General features: G+C 38.5%; 1 protein-coding gene across 1 annotated transcript; it reads left to right on the forward strand.

The window, feature by feature from the left end:
- Window positions 1-283: 283 nt before the first annotated feature.
- HACD1 (3-hydroxyacyl-CoA dehydratase 1) lies at window positions 284-24272 on the forward strand. The gene is made up of 7 exons (XM_054590522.1): window positions 284-627; window positions 10881-10998; window positions 11171-11189; window positions 11266-11354; window positions 16760-16881; window positions 21158-21336; window positions 24071-24272. Exons 1-7 carry the CDS (start codon window positions 371-373, stop codon window positions 24151-24153), a joined length of 867 nt encoding a protein of 288 aa, XP_054446497.1. The 5' UTR covers window positions 284-370; the 3' UTR covers window positions 24154-24272.
- The last annotated feature ends 641 nt before the right edge of the window (window positions 24273-24913 follow it).

The raw sequence follows: 24913 nt of genomic DNA on the forward strand, positions 1-24913 counted from the left end.
TCTCTGCAACCAGAAACAACTTTATGAAAAGTTGGGTGGGGGCCACTCTAAACCCAGATGAGTTCTGTCTGTCCCGACGGAATGCACTAGCAAGGCGCATATCGCCAGGACACACGACGTTTGGGGCATCTTTCTGGGATGAGGTTCCCTCAGCAGGCGAGGTAGACAGGTTTTGCGTGGGAGTTTCGAAATCGCACCCAGGGACTCGGGGACCTAGAGCTCCCGCACCCCGGGCGGGACAGCCGGGTCTCTGCCTCGCGAGCGCTCCCGGATCAGGGGCGGGGCACGCGGGGCGGTGGCCGGGGGCGCCCGCTCCTCCCACCGCGAGCCGCCCGGCTGGCGGCGCCGAGCCCCCTGTGCGCTGCGGCACATGGGGCGCCCGACTAAGGCGGCGGCAGCAGACGGCGGCGCTTCAGCTGCGCGCTCTGCAGGGCTCCCGCCCACTCCCCTTCCCCTCTCGGCCACCTACCCCAGCTGCACGGCCACCATGGCGTCCAGCGAGGAGGACGGCACCAACGGCGGCGCCTCGGAAGCCAGCGAGGAGAGGGAGGTCCCCAGCAAAAGAAGGCGCCTGGGCTGGGCGGCCACCGCCTGGCTCACCTTCTACAACATTGCCATGACCGCGGGGTACGTGCGCCCCAAAGGTCCCTGCTGTCCCTCAGGCCCTCCCCGCGCCGCTGTTCCCCGATACTCCGCGCCCGGAGCGCTGGCCGGGTGGCGGGGGGCGCCAGGTTCGGGGAGGGGCGCGCGAGTGGGGCCTGCAGAGGTGCGTGCCGGGCGGGTGGTCACCGCTCACCGGACGCGGGCAGAGGCCGTGGGGGAGGGGCGCCGCCGCCGGCGAGTTGAATGGAGCGGGGCGGGGATCGGGCCCTGCTCACCCGGCATTGCCTAATACGGTGCACGGCGTGGCGCGGCGGCCGCGGGGCGCGGGCCGGAGGTTAAGTATAGACCCGGGCAGGAATGCGGGGCCGACCCGGGGGGGAGGCCGCTTTGGCCTGACCGTCCTGGGCGCCGTCCTGCAGTTGAAGAAACGCCTGGCTCAAGCCGCCCCGGAGCTGTCCCGCTAGTTTCCCAAACCTGCTTTCCCAGCCGCCGGCCTCTAGCGTGCATTCCCTGGTGTGGCAGATCTCTGGGCAGAGTTTTCTTAACTGTTAATGTCATCACAGTTTTTTAAGCGACAGTACTCCCTAGAGTTTTTTTCTTGGGACGATTTAAGTTTTTTTTAAGTGCATTATTGGAGCGTGTCTCCCGTACCCAGTATCTTTATGGCCCCCTGCTCCATTACTGATACTCCATACTTTTACTTCTGGCTTTAAGTTAGAGTGACACGTTAAGGTTACACAAGGACTATCGCACTTCAGAGAGCCGTCAAAGTGACTTCTTTGTAGAGGGCTTTTCAAAAGCTGTTAAGAACATGCTCTTCCGTTTCTAAATTGCATTGCCTTTCAAAAAAACTTATTTTCCATATGGCCTGAATCTAACTAACCTATGTAGATGTGGGGAAAGTTTAAGAAGCTTTTATAGAAATTTTAGAAAAATGTGATTGGCAAAGATTTAATAAGTGATTTGATACAATACGGAGCTTAGTGTATAATCCTGAATACCAAACACAGCTCATAAGAAATATAGTATTGTGGATTACTGTGTGTCAGGCACTGTGTTGGTACCATCTCATTTTTAGTCCTCTACAACCCTCTGAAGGGTACATGATATTATATTTGATAGACTGGGAAAGTAAGGCACAAAGAGGTTAAGCTGCTTGCTCAAGATCACACAACCAGCGATTGTCAGACTGGTCTTAAGCCCAGACAGTCGGACTCCAGAGCCATGTTTCTTCTTCACTTTTCTGCTTTATTAAATTTTATGATCATGAAAGTGGAAAACTAATATATAAAAAGCAACTGGAGAACAATTGAGTACCCTCTACGTGCCGATGCCTTTAGACATAGCGGAGACTGCAAGAATTCTCTCTCCCCTGTGCTAGTCTCATCCACTCAGTAAACATTTTTGGAACACCTGCCATTTATTAACTGCTTTGCTGTACCTTCTCTTCTCAGTCCAGCCTTTCTTTAGAAGCGTGAGTTACCTTCTAAAATATGAAAGTCAGTGCATAACTCTAGCTTAAAGCCTTCATTGACTCACTGTTGCCTTCCCCATGATTGGGATTTAAGCTGTTGGTCATTCAAGGCCCTTCGCAATATACTTGCAGATCCCCGTTTCCAGTTTTACTGCATTTGAAATCCCCCTTAATCCACAATGCCCTCAAAGCACCATGCATTTTAATTTTCATTGCTCACTTCATCTTTGCTCAGACTGTTCGTGTACTCTTTTTATAATATCCTCCATATACTTTCCACGACGTCTAACCAAGCTACCCTCTTTGAAGTTTTCAAGATCTCTTACCTGGACCAGAATTAAATGCTCTCTCTGTTGTGTTCTCACACTCCATTCATCTCCTTCCCAGCTGCCCCAGCAAATTACTGCTTGTCTGAAACTTGTCTGTCTCCCTGGCTCTAGTGAGAAGGTCTCTCATCACTTACATCTCTGTTTAAAGGCAAGGATAACTAAAATTGAATAATCTAGGTAACGAATTCTTTGGAGGTTTTCTAGGGGCATTGAGTGTTGAAGAAGGAATAGAATTCACACCTGTAGACAGTAGACATTTCAAGTGAGATAAATTCTGGAAATATGCATGAGATGTAAGGAAGCTTGGGATATTCTTTTGATTTAATTGGAAAGTTGGCAAATAGTGGCAAATAAGGTTGGAGAAGTTGTGTTGGAAATGGGACACCAAGGTCTACACTTCAATGGGGCGGATAGCAGAAGGTTAGCCGAGGGTCTCAGGAATTTAGAAAACAGTAAAATATTTAAGAAATAAAATTTTTACATAAATATTAAAGAGAACCTGCCTGATTCTATAAGCTTAGCACGACCTTTAATTTTTCCTTACTTTTTTGTATGAGTGTAAAACGTCCTTCAGGTTTTTGTTCAAACCCCCATTCACAGGGAGGCCTTCCCTAGCTATTCAAATAGCAAACACTTCCTGTTGCCCTTGCCTGGTTTTCTGCATCCCACTTATTGCCATATAACTGTACAATGTATTTTAATAATATGTCTTGTTGCTTATTGTCAGTCATCCCCTGTTGGAGTGTAAGCTCTGTGAAGCACTTAGTAAATGTTTATTGTGAATGAACACATATTATAGAGCATTGTAGTTGTAGTGTCTGTTCTCTTGTATATCCTGTTTTCACGTACTATTCTGTCAAATATTTCTATATAATTCTCATAAATATACTCATGGTTAACATAAGAGTATATAGAGTTAATATATAATAACAGATTAAATCATGCACTAATGACATTTTGCTTTTATTTCTGTTGAATTAGTTGCTTAGGATGAAGTCTCAGAAGTAGAATTACACATTTAAAGGATTTTTACAGTACTTTTTTAAAGAATTGATTTTAGAGGGAGAGAAGGAGGGTGAAAGGAGAGAGAGAGAGAAAAACATCGATTTGTTCTTCCACTTATTTATGCATTCATTGGTTGCTTCCTGTTTGTGCCCTGACCAGGGATTAACCTGCAACCTTGACATATTGGGACAACACTCTAAGGAACTGAACTACCTGGCCAGGGTTTACCACCCGCCCCCATTCCTCCACTGCCCCCAGCACTTTTCAACAAAGGCCATTGAGGCTGTTTCACGCATTGCCCTAGGTTAAGTAAGTGACAAAAGGTAAATATTTTAGGCCCTGTCCTTGAGGAAATGTAACCTGGAACATTTATATATAGCAATAGAGACAGATAAGTGTCTACAGAGGTGTCAGACAGGTAGGGAGAATCAGAGAAAGCTTTGTGGGGAGACCATAGTATTTCAACTGGGCTTTGAAGGATGAGTAGGATTTAATAGGTATGATGGGGAAATAGCATGAGTTAGGGTACAGAGGTGGACTTTGCTGGACATGTTAATGAGGCAACAACAAGTGGGCTGAAGTAGAGGGAGGGAAATGGGGATGGGTGGGTGGCTTAGGCCACGGCAAATGCTTTAAATGCCTTGCTAGAATGTTTGGATTTAATTTGTAAACAGTACAAGAAGGTGTTGATTAAAGGTTATGTTTCCTTTTTCAGCTGGGTAACCTCAGATAAGTTACTTCTGTGACCCTAAATTTTCTCATCTGTGAAATTAGAGCAAAGCTTTGCTAGATTAATACAAGGAATAAACAGGTTATGCATATAGAATGTTCGGCAGGGTGCCTGACACACGGTGGATGTTTAAGAATGATAATTCATATTCATAGTGGTTAATTAAAAAATGCTTTTCTTGCAGAAAGAGTATCTATTTAAGGTAGTTTCACAATATACATCGTGTGAATTATTAGATCACCAAACCTAAGGTTCAGGCATTCAGGGTGGGGCAAAAGTAGGTTTATAGTTGCTCATATTGAAAATAATTCAATAATTAATACATAATAATAATAATGCAAGAATAAACTCTGACCCTGGCCGGCTAGCTCGGTTTGAGTATTGTCATCGTATGCCAAGGTTGCGAGTTTGATCCCTTCTCAGGGCGCATACAGGGCTCATTGGTTAATGAACAGGTGGAACAACAAGGTGATGTTTCTCTCTCCCTTCCTCTCTCTTTTCCTTTTTCTATCTTTCTCAGATCAATAAAAAAAATAAACTGTGTTGTGTACTCACAACTGTAAACTTACTTTTGCCCCACCCTGTATATGTTTCTCAAAATGTTAAGTATATATATTTTATTTCTGAAGAGGACAGATCCATGCATGGATCTGCCACAACTTGTTATCCATTCATCTGTTGATGGACATTTGGATTCTTTCTCATTTGGGGTGATGACAAATAAAGCTATGAACATTCATGTGCAGATTTTTATATGGACACATGCTTTCATTTTTCCTGGGTAAATAACTGCGAGTGAAATGGCTGGGTCATATATGGTAGTCACATTCTTGATTTCTTAAGAAACTACCAAACTTTTCCAAAGTGGTTGTACCATTTTCCACCACTGGAATTAATGAATGAGAGTTCCAGTTGCTGTGTAGCCTCACATTCTATTAGGTATGTTATCTCATTGTGATTTAATTTTTTAAACTTTTATTTTTTAGAATATTTCTGTTTTTAAAAGACTATTTTTAGAGAGGGGAGGGGAGGGAGGAAGAGAGGGAGACAAACATTGATGTGCAAGAGAAACAACAATTGGCTGCCCCTTGCAAGTTACCAGGGACCTGGCTCGCAGCCCAGGCATGTGCCCTGACCAGGAATCGAATCGGTGACCTTTCAATTCACAGGCCAGTGCCCAATCCACTGAGGCACACCAGCTAGGAGTCATTCTGATTGTAATTTCCTTCCTCCCAGGAATTAACGACACCGAGCATCTTTTCATGTGGTTACTTACCAATTGTTTAATTTTTTTGGTATAGTGTCTATTGAAATCTTTTGCTCATATTTTATGGGGTTGTTTCATTTTCTGTTAAGTTTAAGAGTACTTTATATAATCTTGGATACAAGTCCTTTATTAGATTATGTGACTTGTAAATATTTTGTCCACATTGTGGCTTGGCTTTTCATTCTATTCACAGTGTCTCTCAAAGAGCAGACGATCTTAATAAAGTCCAGATTATCTTTTCTTTTTTTTAATGAACCTTTTAGCCTAACTATTGTCATGAATGTGTTATGTGCAGTAAGTTAAAACATTCATTGGCTGCTAAGTGCAAGTTGCAGTTTAGTGTAGGAGAGGAGATTTAAAGGTGTCAGAACAGAACAATACAGGAAAGTACAGATGGTATAAATGTCAAAGACCATTGTGGTATAAGTCTCCAAATGGTTACTTTACAGAAGGTACAGTATAAAGAAGAAATGATAAAATTAAGATATCTTTTTTTAATAGCTCCTAAAATAATCGGCCTGGACAGTAATTATTAATGAAGGCTAACATTACAGGCAAGAGGGATAGCCAGAAATTATGTACTTCTTAGGGATGTACACAACACAGCCTGTGAACTATCCGGAACGTGAACCTATATGATCACGTCCCTGGAACTATCAATTTACAGGAATTATAGGGGGCAGAAGAACGTAAAATATGACATGTGGGTATTCAATTAGCACAACCAGACTGAGGGGTAACTCTGCAGGATAAACCATTCAGTGTCTTCAGCAGGAAAATTGTAAGAGAAAAGCGAATGGAGAGTGAGGGGAAACCTATAGATTAGACATAAAAGACACAGCAACTAATTACAATGTATGATTTTTATTTCAATCATGATGTTAAAAAAATTATGAAATAATTGAGGAAATTTGTATCCTGCTCTTTTGTGATTTAAGAAGTTACTGTCAATTTTTAAAAGTGGGATAGTGGTATTACGGTTATGTTAAAATAATGCTTTTAGAGTTGCATAATTCAGCATTTATGAATTATAGGATGGATGATTTGGTTAAAAATAATGAGAGGAGGGGACAGTGAAGAGAGAAGTGAATAGAAGTTTGGATAAAACAAGGTTGTCCATAAGCCAACGGTTGAGGGTGAGCAGTGGGCACATTTTTACTTTTCTATATCTTTGTATGTGGTTGAAATTGTTGGTTATAAAATTTTAGGAAGAAGTGTTGAAATTTAAAAAAGAAAGGAAATATAGATAACCAAGTTCTTCAGGAAACAGGTGGTCTCCAAGAAATCCCAGGAGAAAAAGAAGCACAAGAAGACAGCTAGAGGAAAGCTACTCTCTCTATAGGATTTTTCAGGGTCATTATAGCCATATTGGCACGAGAAGAAGGCCCTGTGTTTAGCAAGTGACGGCATATATTTCCTGTTACCACACTGTTCTGTTATCTCCACGTACTAATTTAGTTCCTTGAAAAAATACTGTCCTGTTTACCTCTAATTCCCGGGCATCTAGCACACTACCTGGCTTAGAAATAAATGTTGAACCTGAAGGTGAATGGATAAACAAATGAATTAAACAAGTAAGCAAGCAACTTTCTATAAATGGAACACATGTTTATATATTTCCCCAGAGAGTATTTAATCAAAGGCTGAGTGTTTGGGTTCGCATTTGGGTAATCAATAGCTCTGGCATATTTTCAAAAACTATAGAACTTTTAAGGATAGAATTTATAAATGCAGAAGTTCTCATTGTTTTTGGAATTGTTTTAGGATGTTAGGAAGGTTCAAGTTAGGTAAACATAGGGCTCTCAGGAGAGACTTTGTGATGGTGGGACTTGGCAAGTGAACACTTTCTAGTTCAGATGAGTTCCTGGTGATATTTACTGAAAACAGATGACGGGTTAGCATAGATGGTTCACTGGCCCTTTCTAACCCCTCAGTGTTAATATCCTTTATTTTAAACAGGTTAACGTTTAGTATTATCATAATACTGTACCAGTTGGTACAATACTGCCACCTATGGAGCAACAGTAAAATCTGTTACAAATTGTAACAATGCATGGATTTTTATATCATGCTATGTAAAAATAAAGAAAACTTGCCCTTTAAATAAATTCTTTGGCCGGTTAATAATCAGCTCTCAAACTGATCTTTAAAAATCTGATTTCGGATATGCTTAAAAACGGCAAGTGTATGGAAAATGTGAATTAAAACATCTTATTAAACTTTTTGTTTTCCTATTAGAAGTACTATAGGGTCTTGGAATGGAGCGGGTAATGCAATAATATTTTGAACCTGAAGGGTAACTAAAACACTCTGCAGATCAGTGGTGGCAGGCTAGCCCAGCACAGAAGTCAGTGTTGGCTCCCATCTGGAGGTGACACCATCGGTTGAGCTCCCGTGGAAACAGCACTGAGGTTGGGACACTCAAGCACTGTATTTCAGACTCAGCCATAACTTACTCTAAGATTTAGGATCAGTCACATGATGTCTCTGCATGATTGTCTCATATAAAAAAGCGGCCTTCAAACCTTTTTGATAGGACATTACTAACAGTTATAATATTTGAGTATAACTCTCCATATAACTTTTTAAATTTACTTATAATTTAAATACATGAATTACTATGATTAGCAAATGTCTCTAGGCACAGTATGTACAGTACTTAGGACCAGACCGATATAGCAGTGGTTCAAGAGTGTAGACTCTGAGCTCATTGGTGGGTTTAGGTCCCAGCTGAGTGGTTATATGACCCTTTCTGCCTCATTCCACAGCAGTAAAATAGGATAATAGTAGTTGCTTCCTCATAGGGTTGTCTGAGGATGAAATAATATGTTAAATATTTAGAACAGCGTCTAGAACATTGAAAGTTCTCTGAATGTATACTTGTTACTGTTGTTATTATCGTTCATATTTCCACATTCCAAAAGTCTTTGTGATAGTTTCAGACATTTATTTGACTTCTCATATCTCATGAGAGAATCCTGCCTTTTTCCCCATTATATGCTGAGGTGGAATAAAAGTTCCAAGAGTAAAAGTGTCATTCGGACATTTTCTTATTCTGTTGAGCTTGCATTTTCATTGTGTTCATTCATTAGTTTATTTGTACAAGTCTTAAAGCCATTTGTCCATTTATGACTGCTCTTTAAAAAGTTAAAACTATAATAATTTTTTCTTTTTAATTAAATGTATTGGGGTGATGTTGGAAAATAAGTGTGCGATTCTATAATACCTCATCTGTATGTTGCATTGTATGTTCAGCACCTAAAGTCAAATTTTTTCCCATCACCGTTTATTTGATCCCCTTTACTCTGTGCTACTCCTCACCCTGTTTCCCTCTGGTATCCACTACACTGTTGTCTGTCTCTATGTATTTTTGTTTGTTTTTCTTGTTTGTTCATTTGTTGCTTTGTTTTATATCCCACATATGAGGGAAATCATTATTTTGCTTAGCATGGTATTCTCGAGATCCATCCATGTTGTCGCAAATGGCAGTATTTCATCTTTTTTTAGGGCTGAGTAGTATTCCATTGTATATATGGACCACATCTTCTTTATCCACTTCTCTAGTGAAGGACATTTTGGTTGTTTCCATGTCTTGGCCACTGTGAATAGTGCTGCAGTTAACACAGGAGTGCATGTATCTTTGTGAATAAATTTTTCAAGTTTTTTGAGTTGATACCCAGAAGAGGGATTGCTGGGTCATATGGTAACTATTCTTAATTTTTTGAGGAGCCTCCATACTGTTTTCCATGGTGGCTGTGCCAGTTTATATTCCCACCAGCAGTGAGTGAGGTTTTTTGTGGGGGTTTTTTTTTCACAACTTCTCCAACACTTGTTATTACTTGTCTTATTTATAATGGCCATTCTAACAGTTGTGTGGTGGAATCTCACTAGTTTTCATTTGCATTTCCCAATAGCTAGTTAAGTCGAGCATCTTTTCATGTATCTGTTGACCATTTGTATGTCTCCGTAGGAGAAGTGTCTGTCCAGGGCCTCTGCTTAGTGTGCAAATACCATCTCCTCTTCAGTGGTTGCCTTTTGTGTGTGTGTGGTGGTGGTGGTTTCTTTTAGCTGTGCAGAAGCTTTTTAGTTTGATACAGTCCCATTCTTTTATTTTTGCCTTTACTTTCCTTGCCTTTCAGGTCAAGGTCATAAAATCTTCACTAAGAGCAAGGTCCATAAATTTAGTACCTATGTTTTCTTCTGTATAATTCATTGTTTCAGAACTTATGTTTAGGCCTTTGAACCATTTTGAATTAATTTTTGTACATGGGGAGAAACTGTACTCTAGTTTCATTCTTCTGCCTGTGGCTTTCCAATTTTCTCAGCACCATTTATCAAAGAAGCTTTCTCTTCTCCATTGTATGTTTTTGGCCCCTTTATCAAAAATTATTTGCCCATATACGTGTGAATTTATTTCTGGGCTCTCAATTCTGTTCCATTGGCCTCAGTGTCTGTTTTTCTGCCAACACCATGTAGTATAATTTGAAGTCAGGGAGAGTGATACCTCTGGCTGTGTTTTTTTTTTTTTTTCCACAGGATTGCTTTGGCTATTTGAGGTCTTCTGTGGTTCCAAACAAATCTGATGATTTTTTTTTTGTTTTCTTTTAAAAAATAATTTTAGAATTAATAAATCCATTTAACTAGACACTTTGGAGACCACTGATTTAAAAGCCTGGGGTAGCTACTCATTTCCATGGTTATATCATTAAAGGTTTAAAAAAGTTACATTACAGACAGTGGATATCTCTTCCTTTTAAAAAAGTTCCGCAGTCTGTAACTTTTTAAGACTTATTTGTGCTTTTGTAATTGTGACTAGGAGGTTGAGTAGCAGGATGAGAAACCTCAGATGTAGTTTGTATTTTATGTACTGTGAATTCACAGTATAGAATCTATATTTGATGCAAATATAAGTTAAAAAGGGAGGACATAGGTATTTTTTCTTTTTTAAAATAAAGTCTATGAAAGCAGGCCCAGGCCTGACCTTCTATATATATCCCTTCTGTGGCACAGCAGTTGTTATTTAATGAAAATTACAAAAATATTGATTCTTATTAAAGATTTTACTTATGATTACATATAGTTATATCTGTGTATTTGTATAAAGCACCTATTTACATACAGCTTTTTACCTTAAGTCACTATATAATTATTAAATGCTTTGTAACAACGTCATTTTTTGGTAATAAACCTGATTTTTTTCAGTCTGTTGGTTTTTCTGCTGAAACCAAAGATACAGTGGACATTGTTTGACATTTGTATGTAGTTGGTCTCAAATGTTCTGTTTATCCCCTTGAAAAGTCAATGTAAAATCATGTCTCTCATTTCTTCCTGAGGTTTTTAAAAAATGGAATAAGGAACTGAGAGCATAATAAAACAAGCATGCTATTACTATATAAATTATGACACTCTTTTTAGGAAGATTAGAGGAATTCATTTTGATAGACTTTAATGAAATACTTCTATTTTCTCTAGGTGGTTGGTTCTAGCCATTGCCATGGTACGTTTTTACATGGAGAAAGGAACACACAAAGGTTTATATAAAAGTATTCAGAAGACACTTAAATTTTTCCAGACATTTGCCTTGCTTGAGGTAAGTTTTCAATGCTATTTTTCCGTCATTGTAATATTTATTTGAAAACGTTGTTGCTCAAAAGCAATTCTGCTGCTTACATACTACATACAGATTCATTTAAAACCAAAGTTAATAGGAATTTATTTTATGTTGTATGCTGACTTGTAATTTATTTTTTATATACTTACAGGTAGTCCACTGTTTAATTGGTGAGTTTTTTATTTAATTTTTATTTTCGGTGTCAGTTGCCTTGAAAACAATGGCTGACTTGTTTTTCTCATTCAGGAATTGTACCTACTTCTGTGCTTGTGGCTGGGGTCCAAGTGAGTTCCAGAATCTTTATGGTGTGGCTCATTACTCACAGCATAAAACCAGTAAGTGACACGAACACAGTCTCTACTTGAGCCTGCAGGGACTGCTTTTGTAGTAATAGGAATCTAAATAGTAGCACTGGTGTATGTCAGGAAGCAGAGCCGTTGGACAGAAAGGGCTGGGTTGGATTTAGGTGTGACTGTCCATTGGCTCAATGAATTAGAATAACTTTGAAACACAAGGAAAGCCAAATACTGACATTGTATTTATGGTATATATTCATGGTATAATCTCCACTGGTGTTTTCCAATTTTTAAAATTAATATTCGTATTCTCTATCAAAGAGTTAACTGAAAATTTTATTCTCTACTGTAGTTGTATTGTCTTTGTTTATGTAATTGAAGTTGTCGGTGTAAACAGTTTATTTTTCCTCATTTAGCACTGAGTGTTGTGGCAACAGACATTTAAAGGAAGTGTAGCTTTGGAGATTTGGACAAATGTTAAAGACTAAAAGTTAGAAGGGTTAAGGAACGTAGGGAAAAATAAGCACATTATTTGTTAAGGCAAGACAGGAGACAGACCTGAATCTAGTTAATGGCTTAAACCCTTTTAGGCAAACAAACACATGCTTGCTGTGTCAAGACATCGGGGCTTTTAAACCCATGACAGAAACATTTCCCAGATGGGCCCTTCTGACCTTCTTGACAGCCTCTGGAGTCTTCTGTCTACTTGAGGACAGATCTCTGGCCTCCTTTCCATTCCTCAGATGCCTTTCTCGTCTCCTCTGCTTGGGATGATACCTAACCTCCCTTCCACCACCCGCAGAGCTCACTGGACTCCTGTCTTTGTGGGGACAGATTATTGACCCTCTGCCCCTTTACTACTCTACACTTTTGCTCTATTGACCACTATCTTTCTCTCAACTTACTCAGTCCCTCTGGTCCCTTACCGATGGCTGCTATACAGATAGCAGTCTGTGCATGCCACATGGAGAACCAGACTTAGTTCAGATTGCCATGTAGTTTAAAAGCAGGAGTCCAACATGAACACAGTAAAAGAGAGACTATTCTGGACAGTGAATGAATATTACAGCTTGGCCAGGACCACAAAGAGTCTGAAGACTGAGGAAGAAAAAAGAAAAGACAGAGTGCTAACATTAACTGGAGAAAAGAATTTAAAAACAAGCTATGATCTCACTTATACGTGGAGTCTAATGACAAAATAGACTGATGCACAAAACAGAAGCAGAGGTATGGACACGTGGAACAGACTGACAGCTGTCAGAGGGGAGGTGGTGGGAGGGACTGGATGAAAGGAGGTGAAGGGAGTAGCCAAAGAACACGGAAGCCTAGGCCAGAGGCACCATCAACGCTGTGGTGACGGGCAGGGGCTGGGTGGGGGTGGGCTGGGGAATGGGGACATTGCAGTAGTGTCAACAATGAAAATAAAGTTAAAAAATAAAAAATAAAAACAAGCTACGAGGTGACTAGTCCCCAAGTGAAGAAAGAACCATCTCCTTCCTTTTTTTTTGGGTCCTCCAGAGGATCTCTGCCTTAATCTTATTATTTAATTTTATCCAGCAGGAGCTTCCACTGACACCTTTTCACCACTCTTTAATTAATTCAGCCAACATTTATTGGTTGTATTCTATACACCTGGTTCTGTGTTGATTTCTGGATTTACAAAATGGATAAGGCAATCAGCTGTCCTGTGGACTGGCTGTTGTAGCCCGAGGGGCAGTCATACAGATGTTGAGTCAGTCAGCAAATACTAACCTGCTCTGGGCTTGGCACTGTGCTGGGGATCTGGCTATTAGTAAAGCAAATGTAGTTCCCACCTCCTAGAGCCTATAATTGGGAGAGATACTAAACCAGTTGTTGCACAAGTAATTGTTTCATTGTTTTACTGTTAGTGCTTTGACACAGCAGACCAGCAGGTACTGCAATATACCTGGGGACTTAGCCTGAGCTAGGGAGTGAAGGAAGGCTCCCTGAGGAAAGAATGCATAAGCCAAGCTGACAGGTATGCTGGAGTCAGGCAGACCAATTTCAGTACAAAATTGGCAAGTGTTGTAATACAGATACGAACAAAATACTGTGAGAACAAGGAAGGTGAGCAAATAACTGCTCCGGGTGAGAGGAGGGATTTGGAAAAGTTTTCCAAAGAATGTGATGTTTTAGCTGGATCGTAAAAGATAAGATGGAAAAGGGTTTTCTGTGGGGGTAGCATTCAAATTACAGGGAATAGCACAAACCTTCAGAGCATATTTTGGAAATAATACAAAGTTTAGTGTCACCAGACAGAAGTGTTGGGGATGCAGAGCTGGGGTTCAGGATGGGGATGGGTCAAGTAACTGAAGATGAAGTTGGAGAGATTTCTGAGCTCAGGCTATAAAGAACCTTGAACTTTCTGCTCAGGTGGTACGATTGTTATTTTTTTTTCAATTTTATCAATTATGCTATTACAGTTTCCCCAATTTTTCCCCCTTTGCCACTCTCCACTCAGCACCTCCCACTCCTGCAGGCGATCCCCCACATTATTGTTCAAGTCCATGGGTCATGCATATAAGTTCTTTGGCAACTCCATTTCATATACTTGCTCTTAACATCTCCCTGCCTTTTCTGTAACTACCAATTTGTACTTCTTAATCCCTTCACCTTTTCCCCCATTCCCCAGGGTCCCCCTCCCAACTGGCCACCATCCTAATGATCTCCATATCTATGATTCTGTGTCTGTTCTGCTTGTTTGCCTAGTTTGTTTTTTTAGATTCAATTGTTGATATTTATTTCTTGTTAAATTAATATTCATAGTTTTGGTCATCTTTTTCTTAAATAAGGCCTTTTAACATTTCATATAATAATGGTTTGCTGATGATGAACTCATTTAGCTTCACCTTGTCTGGGAGGCACTTTATCTGCCCTTCAATTCTAAATGATAGCTTTGCTGGATAGAGTAATCTAGATTGTAGGTCTTTGCTTTTCATCACTTTGAATACTTCTTACCAATCCCTTCTAGCCTGCAAAGTTTCTTTTGAGAAATCAGCTGCTTTTAAAATTCTCTTTTTATGTTTAACCTTTGGCATTTTAATCATGACATGACTTGGAGTGGGCCTCTTTGCATCCATCTTATTTGGGATTCTCTGTGCTTCCTGGTCTTGAATGTCTATTTCCTTCGCCAAATTAGGGAAGTTTTCTTTTTTATTTTTTTCAAATAAATTTCCAATTTTTTGCTCTTTTTTCTTTCTGGCACAGCTATGATGAGAACATTGGGATGCTTATACTATCCTCAATTTTTTTGGATTCTTTTTTCTTCTTGCTGTACTGATTGGATGTCTTTTTTTTTTCCTTATATTCCAAATCATTCATTTGATTCTCAGCTTCATCCATTTCGTCGTTGATTTTCTGTAAGTTGTTCTTTATTTCACTTAGTGTCTCCTTCATTTCTGATTGACTCCTTTTCATGTTTTTGAAGTACCCACTGAGTTCCTTGAGCATCCTTATAACCAGTGTTCTGAATTCTGCCTCTGGTAGATTTCTTACCTCCAATGTGTTTAGTTCTTTTTCTGGAGTTTTCATCTCTTCTTTCATTTGGGCCATATTTCTTCATCTCCTCATTTTGTCATCCTCCTTGTGTTTGTTCATCTGTATTAGGTAGAGCTGCTTTGACTCCACGTCTTGATAGTGTGTTCTAATGTAGTTGTCTTGTAGGATCCATTGGCACAGTCTCCCCTATCCCCTAAGCTGGGTGCTTGAGTTGCTTCCTCTACATGGACTGAGTACACCCTTCTCTTGTAGTTGAGTCATGATTGCTGTCAGCAGGTCAATGGGAGGGATTTAGCCAGGCTAGACAGCTGGTAGGACTGGTGTGATCTCTGGCCAGTAACCACCTCCCTCTGTGGCTTATGGAGGTCATTGGGTGGGGGTGCACCAACATGGTCTGTAACTGTCCATGGGGTGCTCAGGCTCTGGGGTTTCCCGGGTGGTGCAGGCCAAGGTCAGCCACCACCTGTGTTCTGTATGGGGCTCTTTGGTATAAGCTATAAAGTGATCTGCAGATGGCTGCTGCTAGTGCCTCGCCTTAGGCCATTCAACAAGAAGTATGGGGCTGGACCCAGCTGTTGCTTGTTTGAGCAGATTTAGGAAGGTCTGTGCCTGCACCTACCCCACCCATTCTTATGGAAAAGCCACTGTTACCGGCGTGGGTGGGTCTGTAAGTTGGATGGGGTGGAGCCTCAGGTAATCACCAGTCCAGGGCTAACTGTGTGAGCCAGGTTGATGGAGACTCAGGTATGGTGCTGCCACACTGTGGCCTTGTGTTGGGGAAGGGCTCAGAACAGGGACAATGGCCGCTGTCTGCAGTTCTCTCTGGGAGGGAGCTGTCCCCCAGCTCTTCCCCTGATGCCAGACACTTCAATTTCTCCCCATATGCCACTGGTGCCCTTCAGGGTGCTGCCCCAGTGCTGGAGCCCAGAGGCAGTGAGTCTAAGTAAGTCCATATGCAGGGTCCTCCAAGAGGAGACACCCGAGTATCCTGCAGTTTCTTCTGCCAACCCAATCTCCACTGGTTTTTGCAGCCAGAAGTTATGGGGACTTAATCTTCCTGGAACTGGAACCCTGGGCTGGGTGGTCTGGTGGCAGGCTGGTCTCTCTCGATATCCTTCTATTTTACATCTATCACACATGGGTTTGGGGCCAGCCTGTTTTGTGTCTCTGTGTCTCTCCACCCCTCCTACCCATCCAGATGAATGGGATTTCATTAATTCCTTAGTTGTCGGACTTCCATACAGCTTGATTTTGTGGTGTTTCTGAATGATAGTTGTTCTGTCATTTAGCTGTAATTTTGCTGTGGTTGTGCAAGAAGGCGAGCCACATTTGCCTATGCCTCCGTCTTGACCCCAATGAGGCTTTTAAATCACAGGGCCAGCTGCCTCTGATTTTGTTTTTGTTTGCTTGCTTCTTTTGCTTTTAAGAGAACTTTTGTCCACGAAAAGAATAAGTAGTGGAGATACTTTTTAGGAGCCTGTTAACAATAGTCTGCACAAGAGATGAGAAGGCCTTCGATTACACAGGTGGTAGCAGTGCCAAGGATGAGTGGGCACATTCAAGAGTTACTGCTACAGTAGAAAGGCTCTGATTTGATGACTAATAGGAATTTGGAGGGTTAGATTATTCCCTGCTCTTTTGAGGGGGTGATGTTGTCCTGGGATAGATGAGTTGTTGGCCGGAGTTAAGGGTGAGAGAGAATCAGTAGAAATGTGACCATTCCTGTGCTAAGGACATACTTACATTGTATGTTTAGAATGAATTAGGTAGTGGTGACTGCATTAGTTTTCTGTATTAACATCTTTTTAACCCTGCCATTCCATTCTATATAATGAAAGACACACAGTAAATAATTAAGATAAAATATCTTCATGGAGAAAAAATTTCAATCTTAAACGACACTGGATTTCTCTGTCATTCTGCAGATCCAGAATGAGGAGAGTGTGGTGCTTTTTCTGGTCGCGTGGACTGTGACAGAGATTACTCGCTATTCCTTCTACACATTCAGTCTTCTCAACCACTTGCCATACTTCATTAAATGGGCCAGGTGGCGATGCCTTGTAGTTTAGTTTCTCACAGTCCTGTGCATGAGTATTTTGTTGCTGAGCTAACACTAGAGAATTAAAATTTGTGTTTCAGCCCTGGGATGCCAGATGCTGTGGTTGTGCATATTTAGCAGTGTTATAAGTTGCATTCTAAAGGCTTAATTTAATGATCAGAGAGAAATCATACTGATATATATTTTTAGTGAAGTCAACCTAAGACAAATTATATTCGTATCCTTAATCTCTAAGTTGGTCATTCATTTTTATATGAAAGCAAAATACACATTTTTGCAATTATATTAAATAAACTTTGTGCTAAAAATAGGGCATTTTGTCTGATTGATTTAAATTATTTTAATATTCAATCTAGTAGCCACAATTTTTAGTCTCTTATACATACGATGTCAAGTTTTCTCAGTATGTTTTAAGTAGCAGAGACAGACATTTTTAAAAAGTCACACTTATTTGAAATTGTATTATTTACAATGGGGACGAAATTTATATTTCAAAAGTTCTAAGTATATCTATCCTAAAACAACAATTTTTAAAGCAAAAGATTTTTTTTTTTAAGTTTGAATTCTTGAAGCAGCTGATATTTTACAAAATTATTGCAAAAACGAGACTGTTCTTTGGAGAACAAAGCACAAACCATCATAGATTTATTCATTTTATTCTCTATATGGTACTTACAATTGGACTAACAACATTAACAATAATCCAATATGCTGTGCACCAACTGCGTACCTGAGATGCAGGCATGAACACAATAAAATCTCTGTTCTCTCAAGATGGAGAAGACAGAAAATAAAACCACTAACAGCTGTGTGAAATGCTGTGTGGTACAGAGTCCAAGGAGACACAGGGTCAGGGTGTCTATCACATATACGTGTATCTCAGGTAGGATAAGAGAGTTCCACAATATTTTCATTTCTTTAGATTTTTTTTTTGTTAAACTACAGAAATAATATATTTTCATTGTAAAGAGCTCAAATAGTACAGAAGTTTGTAGAATAAACACAGAAAGTTTCTGTTTGTGTTGTTATCTAACCCATTTCCTTCCTCTTGGAGGGAAAATTGTTGGAGGTTACACACTCAGACTTTTTCTTGTTAACAAAAATGTGAACACAATGTGAGTCTTTAAAAGCATAAATAGAATGACATTATACTTTTTGTTTCCATCTGGGACCTCTTTTCAAAAAAAAGGCACTACAGGTATATTTAGATTTAGCTCAGAGTGACTAACCCAGTTCTCTTATTACTAGAATTTAGATCATTGTTTTCTGATGTTATAAATACTGCTTTGAGATATTATAAATAATGCTATATCCATATTTCTGTTATTTTTAAAAACTGTGCTATTCCTATTAAGAAATTCATGACTTGTTTGAAGGTAATCTGTAACTAGCATCCAGTTTGCTTTCTATTCTCATATATTAAAAGCCTACCATTTTTCTTTAGTGATTACTCCTTGTTTATAACTCATATATTATGCATGTTCAAGTGTAATAAATGAGGAATATATCAATAAAACAGTAAACCTAAAAGAAGAAAAAGAAAACTTTTTAAATACCTTATAATCCCTGCACAATGATAATCATTGTTAATTGTTAAATAAATCCCTGCACAATGATAATCGTTGTTATATAAGTTTTTAGACTTAAAATATTTTCTAGCTCTTTTTTCAACATTTGTGGCTTATCATTTTGTATGTAATAAAATGCTTTAAATTATGGTTTGAGCTTAAACATACTGTCTGTCTGAAGATGGTTGCATTACCATTTATATGTGTTTGGTTGGTTTTATTCCTGATGTACCAGAAAACTTACTTTTAGAGACTGGTCTTTTCACAAGGTTGGCAGTTTGGAATGTGGCTGACTGCTAACCCTAAAATGATATCAGTGCCATTTTGTGTGACCTCAATCTTCCAGACATCTAGCACCTTGGAAAATACTAATTCATGATAGTAAACTTTTTTTTCATATGCTGTATTTATAACATTTGTGTGGAAGATGATGGTCTTTTATGCTTTTTCTTGGAATGCATTTGCATGTCTTGAATTTCTTGAGAAGTTCACAACTCTGCCATTCATTGCATGTTAAAATTTGCTGTTTAGAAATCCTTTGTCAGTTGCCATAATGTTAAACAAGGTACTATAAAACCTTTCAATTTTGAAATTCACATGTTAGCATGATACATCATGTCAGTTCATTATAATCATGAGTAATTATATCTTGTGTCAAGAATCATAGAGATCTCAGTTGTCTATATACATTTGTCAACCCCCTTAAATAACCTAAAATTATATTTGTACTTATGTTCAGATATTGAAGCTATTGTTCTCATATAAAGCTTCACTTTAGAAATGCCTTTTTATTTATAACTAGTTGACCTACTGTGGTGGTTTGAATGTAATTTGATTCTATTTGTGTTGGAAGTGTTCCTAGAAAAGTCCACCAAACAGATAATTGTATATTGTTTGTTCTCATATTGATTTCCATTTTAGTTTCAAAAACACATTCCCTTCCAAAATTTTAGATGACAGTTAGGAGTCTTCAAGGAACATTATACCTTTTCTGAATGGTGGTTAAATCATGCTGCCATCAGAACTTACAGGGTTGGTGATGTAATCTTTTCAAAATGCAAATAAAGTCAACTAAATTATATAATTTATTCCCATTTTGGTAAAAATGATCTCTTTTTAAGGCTTTAAACTACTTTATTTTAGGAGTGATTTTTTTTTCTTGTTAAAGAACAGTGCTACAAAAAATATCTGAGAGTCACATAAAGTTAAAAAAACTACTTAAATAAGTGAATGTTTTACCTGAAAAAAGGAATATATGTTCAGTTATATGATTTTAAATGGAGATAGGAGACTGATACTGCAAAAGATTGCTTTAACTGATACACAAATAAGTACATGGCCTGGAAGGAAAGCAGGCAATAGACTGAAGGAAAGGAAGGGATAAACAGGGACAGTAAAAGGATCATTTTTCTTTTTTTACCATTTAATCTATTTTGGCAAATAATTCTGTCCTTATCCACCATCTCTTATCCTTGTATATCTTTGGCATGTAGGAATAAAGTGATTTTTTAGGTTGTCGCCAAGCTTCTGTCATACTGACAAATTTGACTTCTCTTTACACATATTTCTTTTTTCTTAGATTTTTAAAATTTATTTTTAGAGAGGGGAAGGGAAGGAAAAAGAGAGGGAGAGAAACTCTCACATGCCCCCTACTGGGGACCTGGCCTGCCACCCAGGCCCTACACTAGGAATTGAACTGTTGACCTTTTGGTTCGCAGGCCAGCGCTCAATCCACTGAGCCACACCACCTAGTGCCTTTATGCATATTTCTTAATGCCAATGAAATGATTAAATAAAATATGGATTATTTTTCCACCAAAATTTTGACCTTAATTTTCTGCTGTATAGTAACTGACTTGGAGAAAAGTGATTTTCTTTAATGGAGAAATCTCATTGCTTTGGGCCCTTGAGGCTCCTGCAGCTGGGCACCTGTAGAAACCTGGAGACTGTCCCCTGAGTGTAGCTTAAGTGATGCTGGGCCTGCTCCATGTCAAAGAACTGGCCACAATCTAAATGTACAAATTGTGATTTTAGATTTAGATTATATAACTGAGAATTTTCTCAGTTCTGTTTTAAGCAAGCTAAACTATCATTTAATGTGGGAATTCAGGACACAGCTTGTCTTACTTGTTTTGTTGTGGAAGTAGTTTTAGACAATATATTCTTTAGTAGTTATTAATGCTTTAGGTAGTATTATCAGTTTTCTGAAATATTATTTCTCTTTTAATTAGGAGCCACAAAGAGTTTTCCAAATTTCTCCCAAAGAAATACTTTGGTAATTTCAAGGTATAGATGTAAAAGTAGGGTCATAACCGGTCTTTTAAAGCACAGCATTTGAACAATTAATATCTGGCTGCAGGGGAAAAAATAATCAGAGAAGTTACCTTCACAATACCTTACAATGCTTACGTATGCTTTACAATACTTACATACTTTGAAATACTTAAATACTTTAAAAACACCGCTTTAAGTTAACTTCTTATTTTATTACAGTCTTGCCATTTAAAGTGTAAACTGTGAGAAAAAAGATAATTAAGTTAATAAGCAAATAATTAAAGTAGAAAAAATTAATCTTTTTATGTGAGGTTATTGTAAATATGTATAGGAAGGAGAATTTTTAAGTAGCAAAAGAGCCATGATGTACAATCCAATACCTATTCTAGGAAAATAATTCTCTAAGGTTTTTCTTTCTCCAGATACAATTTTTTTATCATCCTATATCCTGTTGGAGTTGCTGGTGAACTTCTCACAATATACGCTGCCTTACCATATGTGAAGAAAACCGGAATGTTTTCAATAAGACTTCCTAACAAATACAATGTCTCTTTTGACTACTATTATTTTCTTCTTATAACCATGGCCTCATATATACCACGTAAGTATGTATTTATTAGTACTTGATTTAGCATGTGCTATGAAAGTTTTTGGAAAAATATCATAATTGCTAGCTTAATAAGCAGGGAGAAACAACAGTTTGCAAATACATCAAGACCTCTATTCAATACTATGTATTTTCATTAATTTGAAATAATTGAAGAGCAAGTGAGTCAAAAAAGACTTTTTCCTAGTTATGAGGAGAAAGGTAAGTAAATTAATACACAAATGATGCCTTCTCAAGATTACTTAACAGTAAACTTAGTGTGGTAAATTCTTAAAGAAAAGATAAAGTATGCAACAATGAACTATTAAGCATTTAGAATTATGGATCTGAATAGAAACATTTTATTCAAGAAAATGTCACGTCATTTCCATCTATTCATTAAGCATATACTTGGAGAAATCATCTAGGAGTACTTTTTAGTCTTATGTGTATTGCTGTATGCACTGGAAAATATGAAGCTACTTTTATTAAAATATATTGAATAATTCAGCCTCTTTACTAATTTTTCATCACCCTTCAATAGTTGCAATGAGTTAGTGAGACTTTACTCACTTCACTTAAATACTAACAGTGATACATGTTTAGGTCAGATTTTGGTAGTCACTAACAAGAAATAATGTAAAACAAGGTGGTTAGTTACCCTCTCACTAAAATTAGAGACTGATGTCAGTGAGGGAAAAGGGAAATAAGAAAAATTGATAGAATCTAAAATCTACATTGACACAATATAAAGTATTTAAAGGAGGTGGGCATAAAACTTGATCAACACCTGGAGACTTCTAATGTTTAAGCTTTTCAAAATCAAAATTGACTTGATGGTCAAGTAATGTTTTTAATCCCCTTCTCTTGTAGCATTTCAGCCTGGCTCTCTTTAGATTGCCACCAGAGTCAGCTCAGAAGGGCTAAGGAGTGGGACACCTATAAAACTTCTTTGTACCCCCTGCTTTTCCCAACACCCAGTGATTGGCAACACACCTTGAACAGAGCCAGACCTGGCTCCAGTGTCTGTCATACATAGTTGCAGGTTCAGGTATTGGGTTCTCCTCTGCCTCACGACCACTGAGACACCTGCATGGAAACCCAAGACCCAACAGATTATGGTTTGAAACCAGCAAACTAGTAACTTTTGCCTGTGTGTTTTCAGGTGTCCTGGGAGACATAGACTCTGTCCACTGCCAGTAGCAGCCTCTGGGCTCATCATGCTGACATTTACCTGAGAGGCCCACTTGCTAGAAGATCAGTCAGTCAGGGGGATGTTTTCAACTTATTAATATTAGCAATAATAACTAATTTTGCTTGTGTACTGAATTTTTTCCTAATTAAGAGTACTTTTTGAGTACCTATTTTAATACTGAAAAGAAGTACTCTTAATTCTCATTTATCATGAAGACTTTACAGGTTAGAGAGGTTAAGTGGATGGATTAAAAATCACCCAGCTATTAAATAAGGCCAGAATTTGAACTCAAGCTGATGCTTTTACTAAACTATTCAGAATGTTAGAGAAGCATTTGCAACCATCATTCAGTTAGCTTTAAGTATATATGACCTGAATATATTTAGGCCCGTAGAGTCACATAAAGTTAAAGAAACTACTTAAATAAGTGAATGTTTCAGGTTAGATCATTACATTTATCAAGATGAGTAGTAACTAAACTTAAAAAAAAATCTGTTGTGCATTTTTGATCCATTTGAGCTAAATTCTATACAGATGCAAAATAAAAGAGATTAAAAACTGTGTAGTCCTGTAAAAAATAAAATAAAATCGTTATCTGAGGTTGCCTCAGCAAGATATTCAAAGCTTATTTGTCATTAAAGTCATTGGTTTGGTTACTCTGTTTATTATTTTCAGAGATACTTTTATATTTGTATTATTCATAGTTGATGTGAATTTGTTCATCCACTAATATTTGTACTATAATTTAAAGCACTAATTCAGATAGACTCAGAAAAATTCTCCAAAATTGGATAGGGAAGTGACCATTTGTCTAACTGGTCTAATACATGTACATTTATGTGTTTGTATATAACAGACTACCCTTATACTCTGCCAAGAGGGGCTTTAGCTGTGGCCCCTAACCTGGTCCTCTGCTGGTCACTCCATACAGGTCCCGCACCTTCTAGATCACACTCTGGAAACCAGGGGCCATGGAACTGGCTACCCACACGTCACTGAGTGTACATCCAGGGACTGCTCAGGTCTCCTCCCCAATCTGCTCCCCTGAGGGTTAACCGTGTCAGCGGTGCACACAGCCCTGAAATCCAGGGGTGGCTAGGGCAGCTGATTGTGAGGGGTATGGGTTGTGTGGGCTTGCTTATCCACACACACATTCACAGGACCCCTCACGGTACAGGGCAACCCATAAACTGGAGAAAAGGGGGCCAGGTGGGCAGCTTGCCTTGTGCTGGCACGTTCTGGCACAGCACAGCACAGCACTCCGAAATGGTACAGGGTTCTCAGTTCACATGTGGTCTTCCCGGTCATTAGGAAGGTATATTTATCAAGGTATTAAACTTTGCTAAAAAAACCCACAGCTTATGACATTTTAAAATATCTAGGCAGATGGCATGTGGGCCTCCGTTCGTACTCTTACCTGAGCTCTGTAAATATTAGAGGGTAGCAGTGGTATCTGATGTGCTTGCTCTCAAACTTTGCCACCTTTAAGAAGTTTCAAGTATAAATAATTTCCAACAATAGCTTACTTTTCTTTGTTTTCTTTTCTCAATTAAGTGTTTCCACAACTCTATTTTCACATGTTACGACAAAGAAGAAAGGTGCTTCATGGAGAGGTGATTGTAGAAAAGGACGATTAAATGACCTCTACAAACAAGGTGCTTTTTCCCGAATAACCAGGATTACTTGAGTCCAAGCTTTAATAACAAAAATAAACAACTTCATGAAATACTACAGATTGTACTATTTCTTCAAATATAACTTGAGACACATGGTATTTGCCAATATTTGTCTTCACATTGTGCCACGTCCATTTTCTATAAGAACCAAACAAGTATTTATCAGCTGTTGGGTAGGGGATGATCATTAAGGAAATAATTGCTGTTTTATAATACCTTTAAAAAAACCTTTTGTTTTTTCTTTTTTAGTTTTACTAAATTTTTTTTGCAACATATGCTCAAAGCTTTTTAAATCAATATTTAGAAATTAGTTTAGTGATTTAACATCATATGCCTGCCAATGATAATCTATATTTATAAATGAAAGTAAATACAGAATTATAATAACTTATTAATAATATATTTGTTTCTTGAACCCAAGATCTCTTTTTCCAAGTTATAAGGGAGCATTTTAATTAATAACAATTTTTGGAAGCATGGATATAATTTACTGTTGTGAGACTTTAGATATAGATGTCACAATTGGAAAATATTCTTTGGATATGTATCTAGGCCATTGCAATTATTTATACTACTAAGCAAATTTATTTTTATTTTAATAAGCCATTCCAGGACAACCTTTTCCAATCCAAGGGTCTTAAGGGATTAGAAACCATCATAAGTATGTACCTTGCCTCACTTAAGTAAAAACTGATGACTTAGGTCTATTCATGATGTTATA

The sequence above is a fragment of the Pteronotus mesoamericanus genome, unplaced genomic scaffold (genome assembly GCF_021234165.1).
Source record: "Pteronotus mesoamericanus isolate MK-2021 breed Mesoamerican mustached bat unplaced genomic scaffold, CSHL_Meso_final contig_130, whole genome shotgun sequence".
Lineage (NCBI taxonomy): Eukaryota > Metazoa > Chordata > Mammalia > Chiroptera > Mormoopidae > Pteronotus > Pteronotus mesoamericanus.

What these genes read in the sequence shown, in the direction of transcription:
- HACD1 (XM_054590522.1), top strand. Translation starts at nt 371, where the DNA reads ATGGGGCGCCCGACTAAGGCGGCGGCAGCAGACGGCGGCGCTTCAGCT. An exon ending in TACTTCATTAAATGGGCCAG is followed by an intron (nt 16,882 to 21,157) that starts GTGGCGATGCCT and finishes TTCTTTCTCCAG; the next exon opens with ATACAATTTTTTTATCATCC. An exon ending in CATGGCCTCATATATACCAC is followed by an intron (nt 21,337 to 24,070) that starts GTAAGTATGTAT and finishes TTCTCAATTAAG; the next exon opens with TGTTTCCACAACTCTATTTT.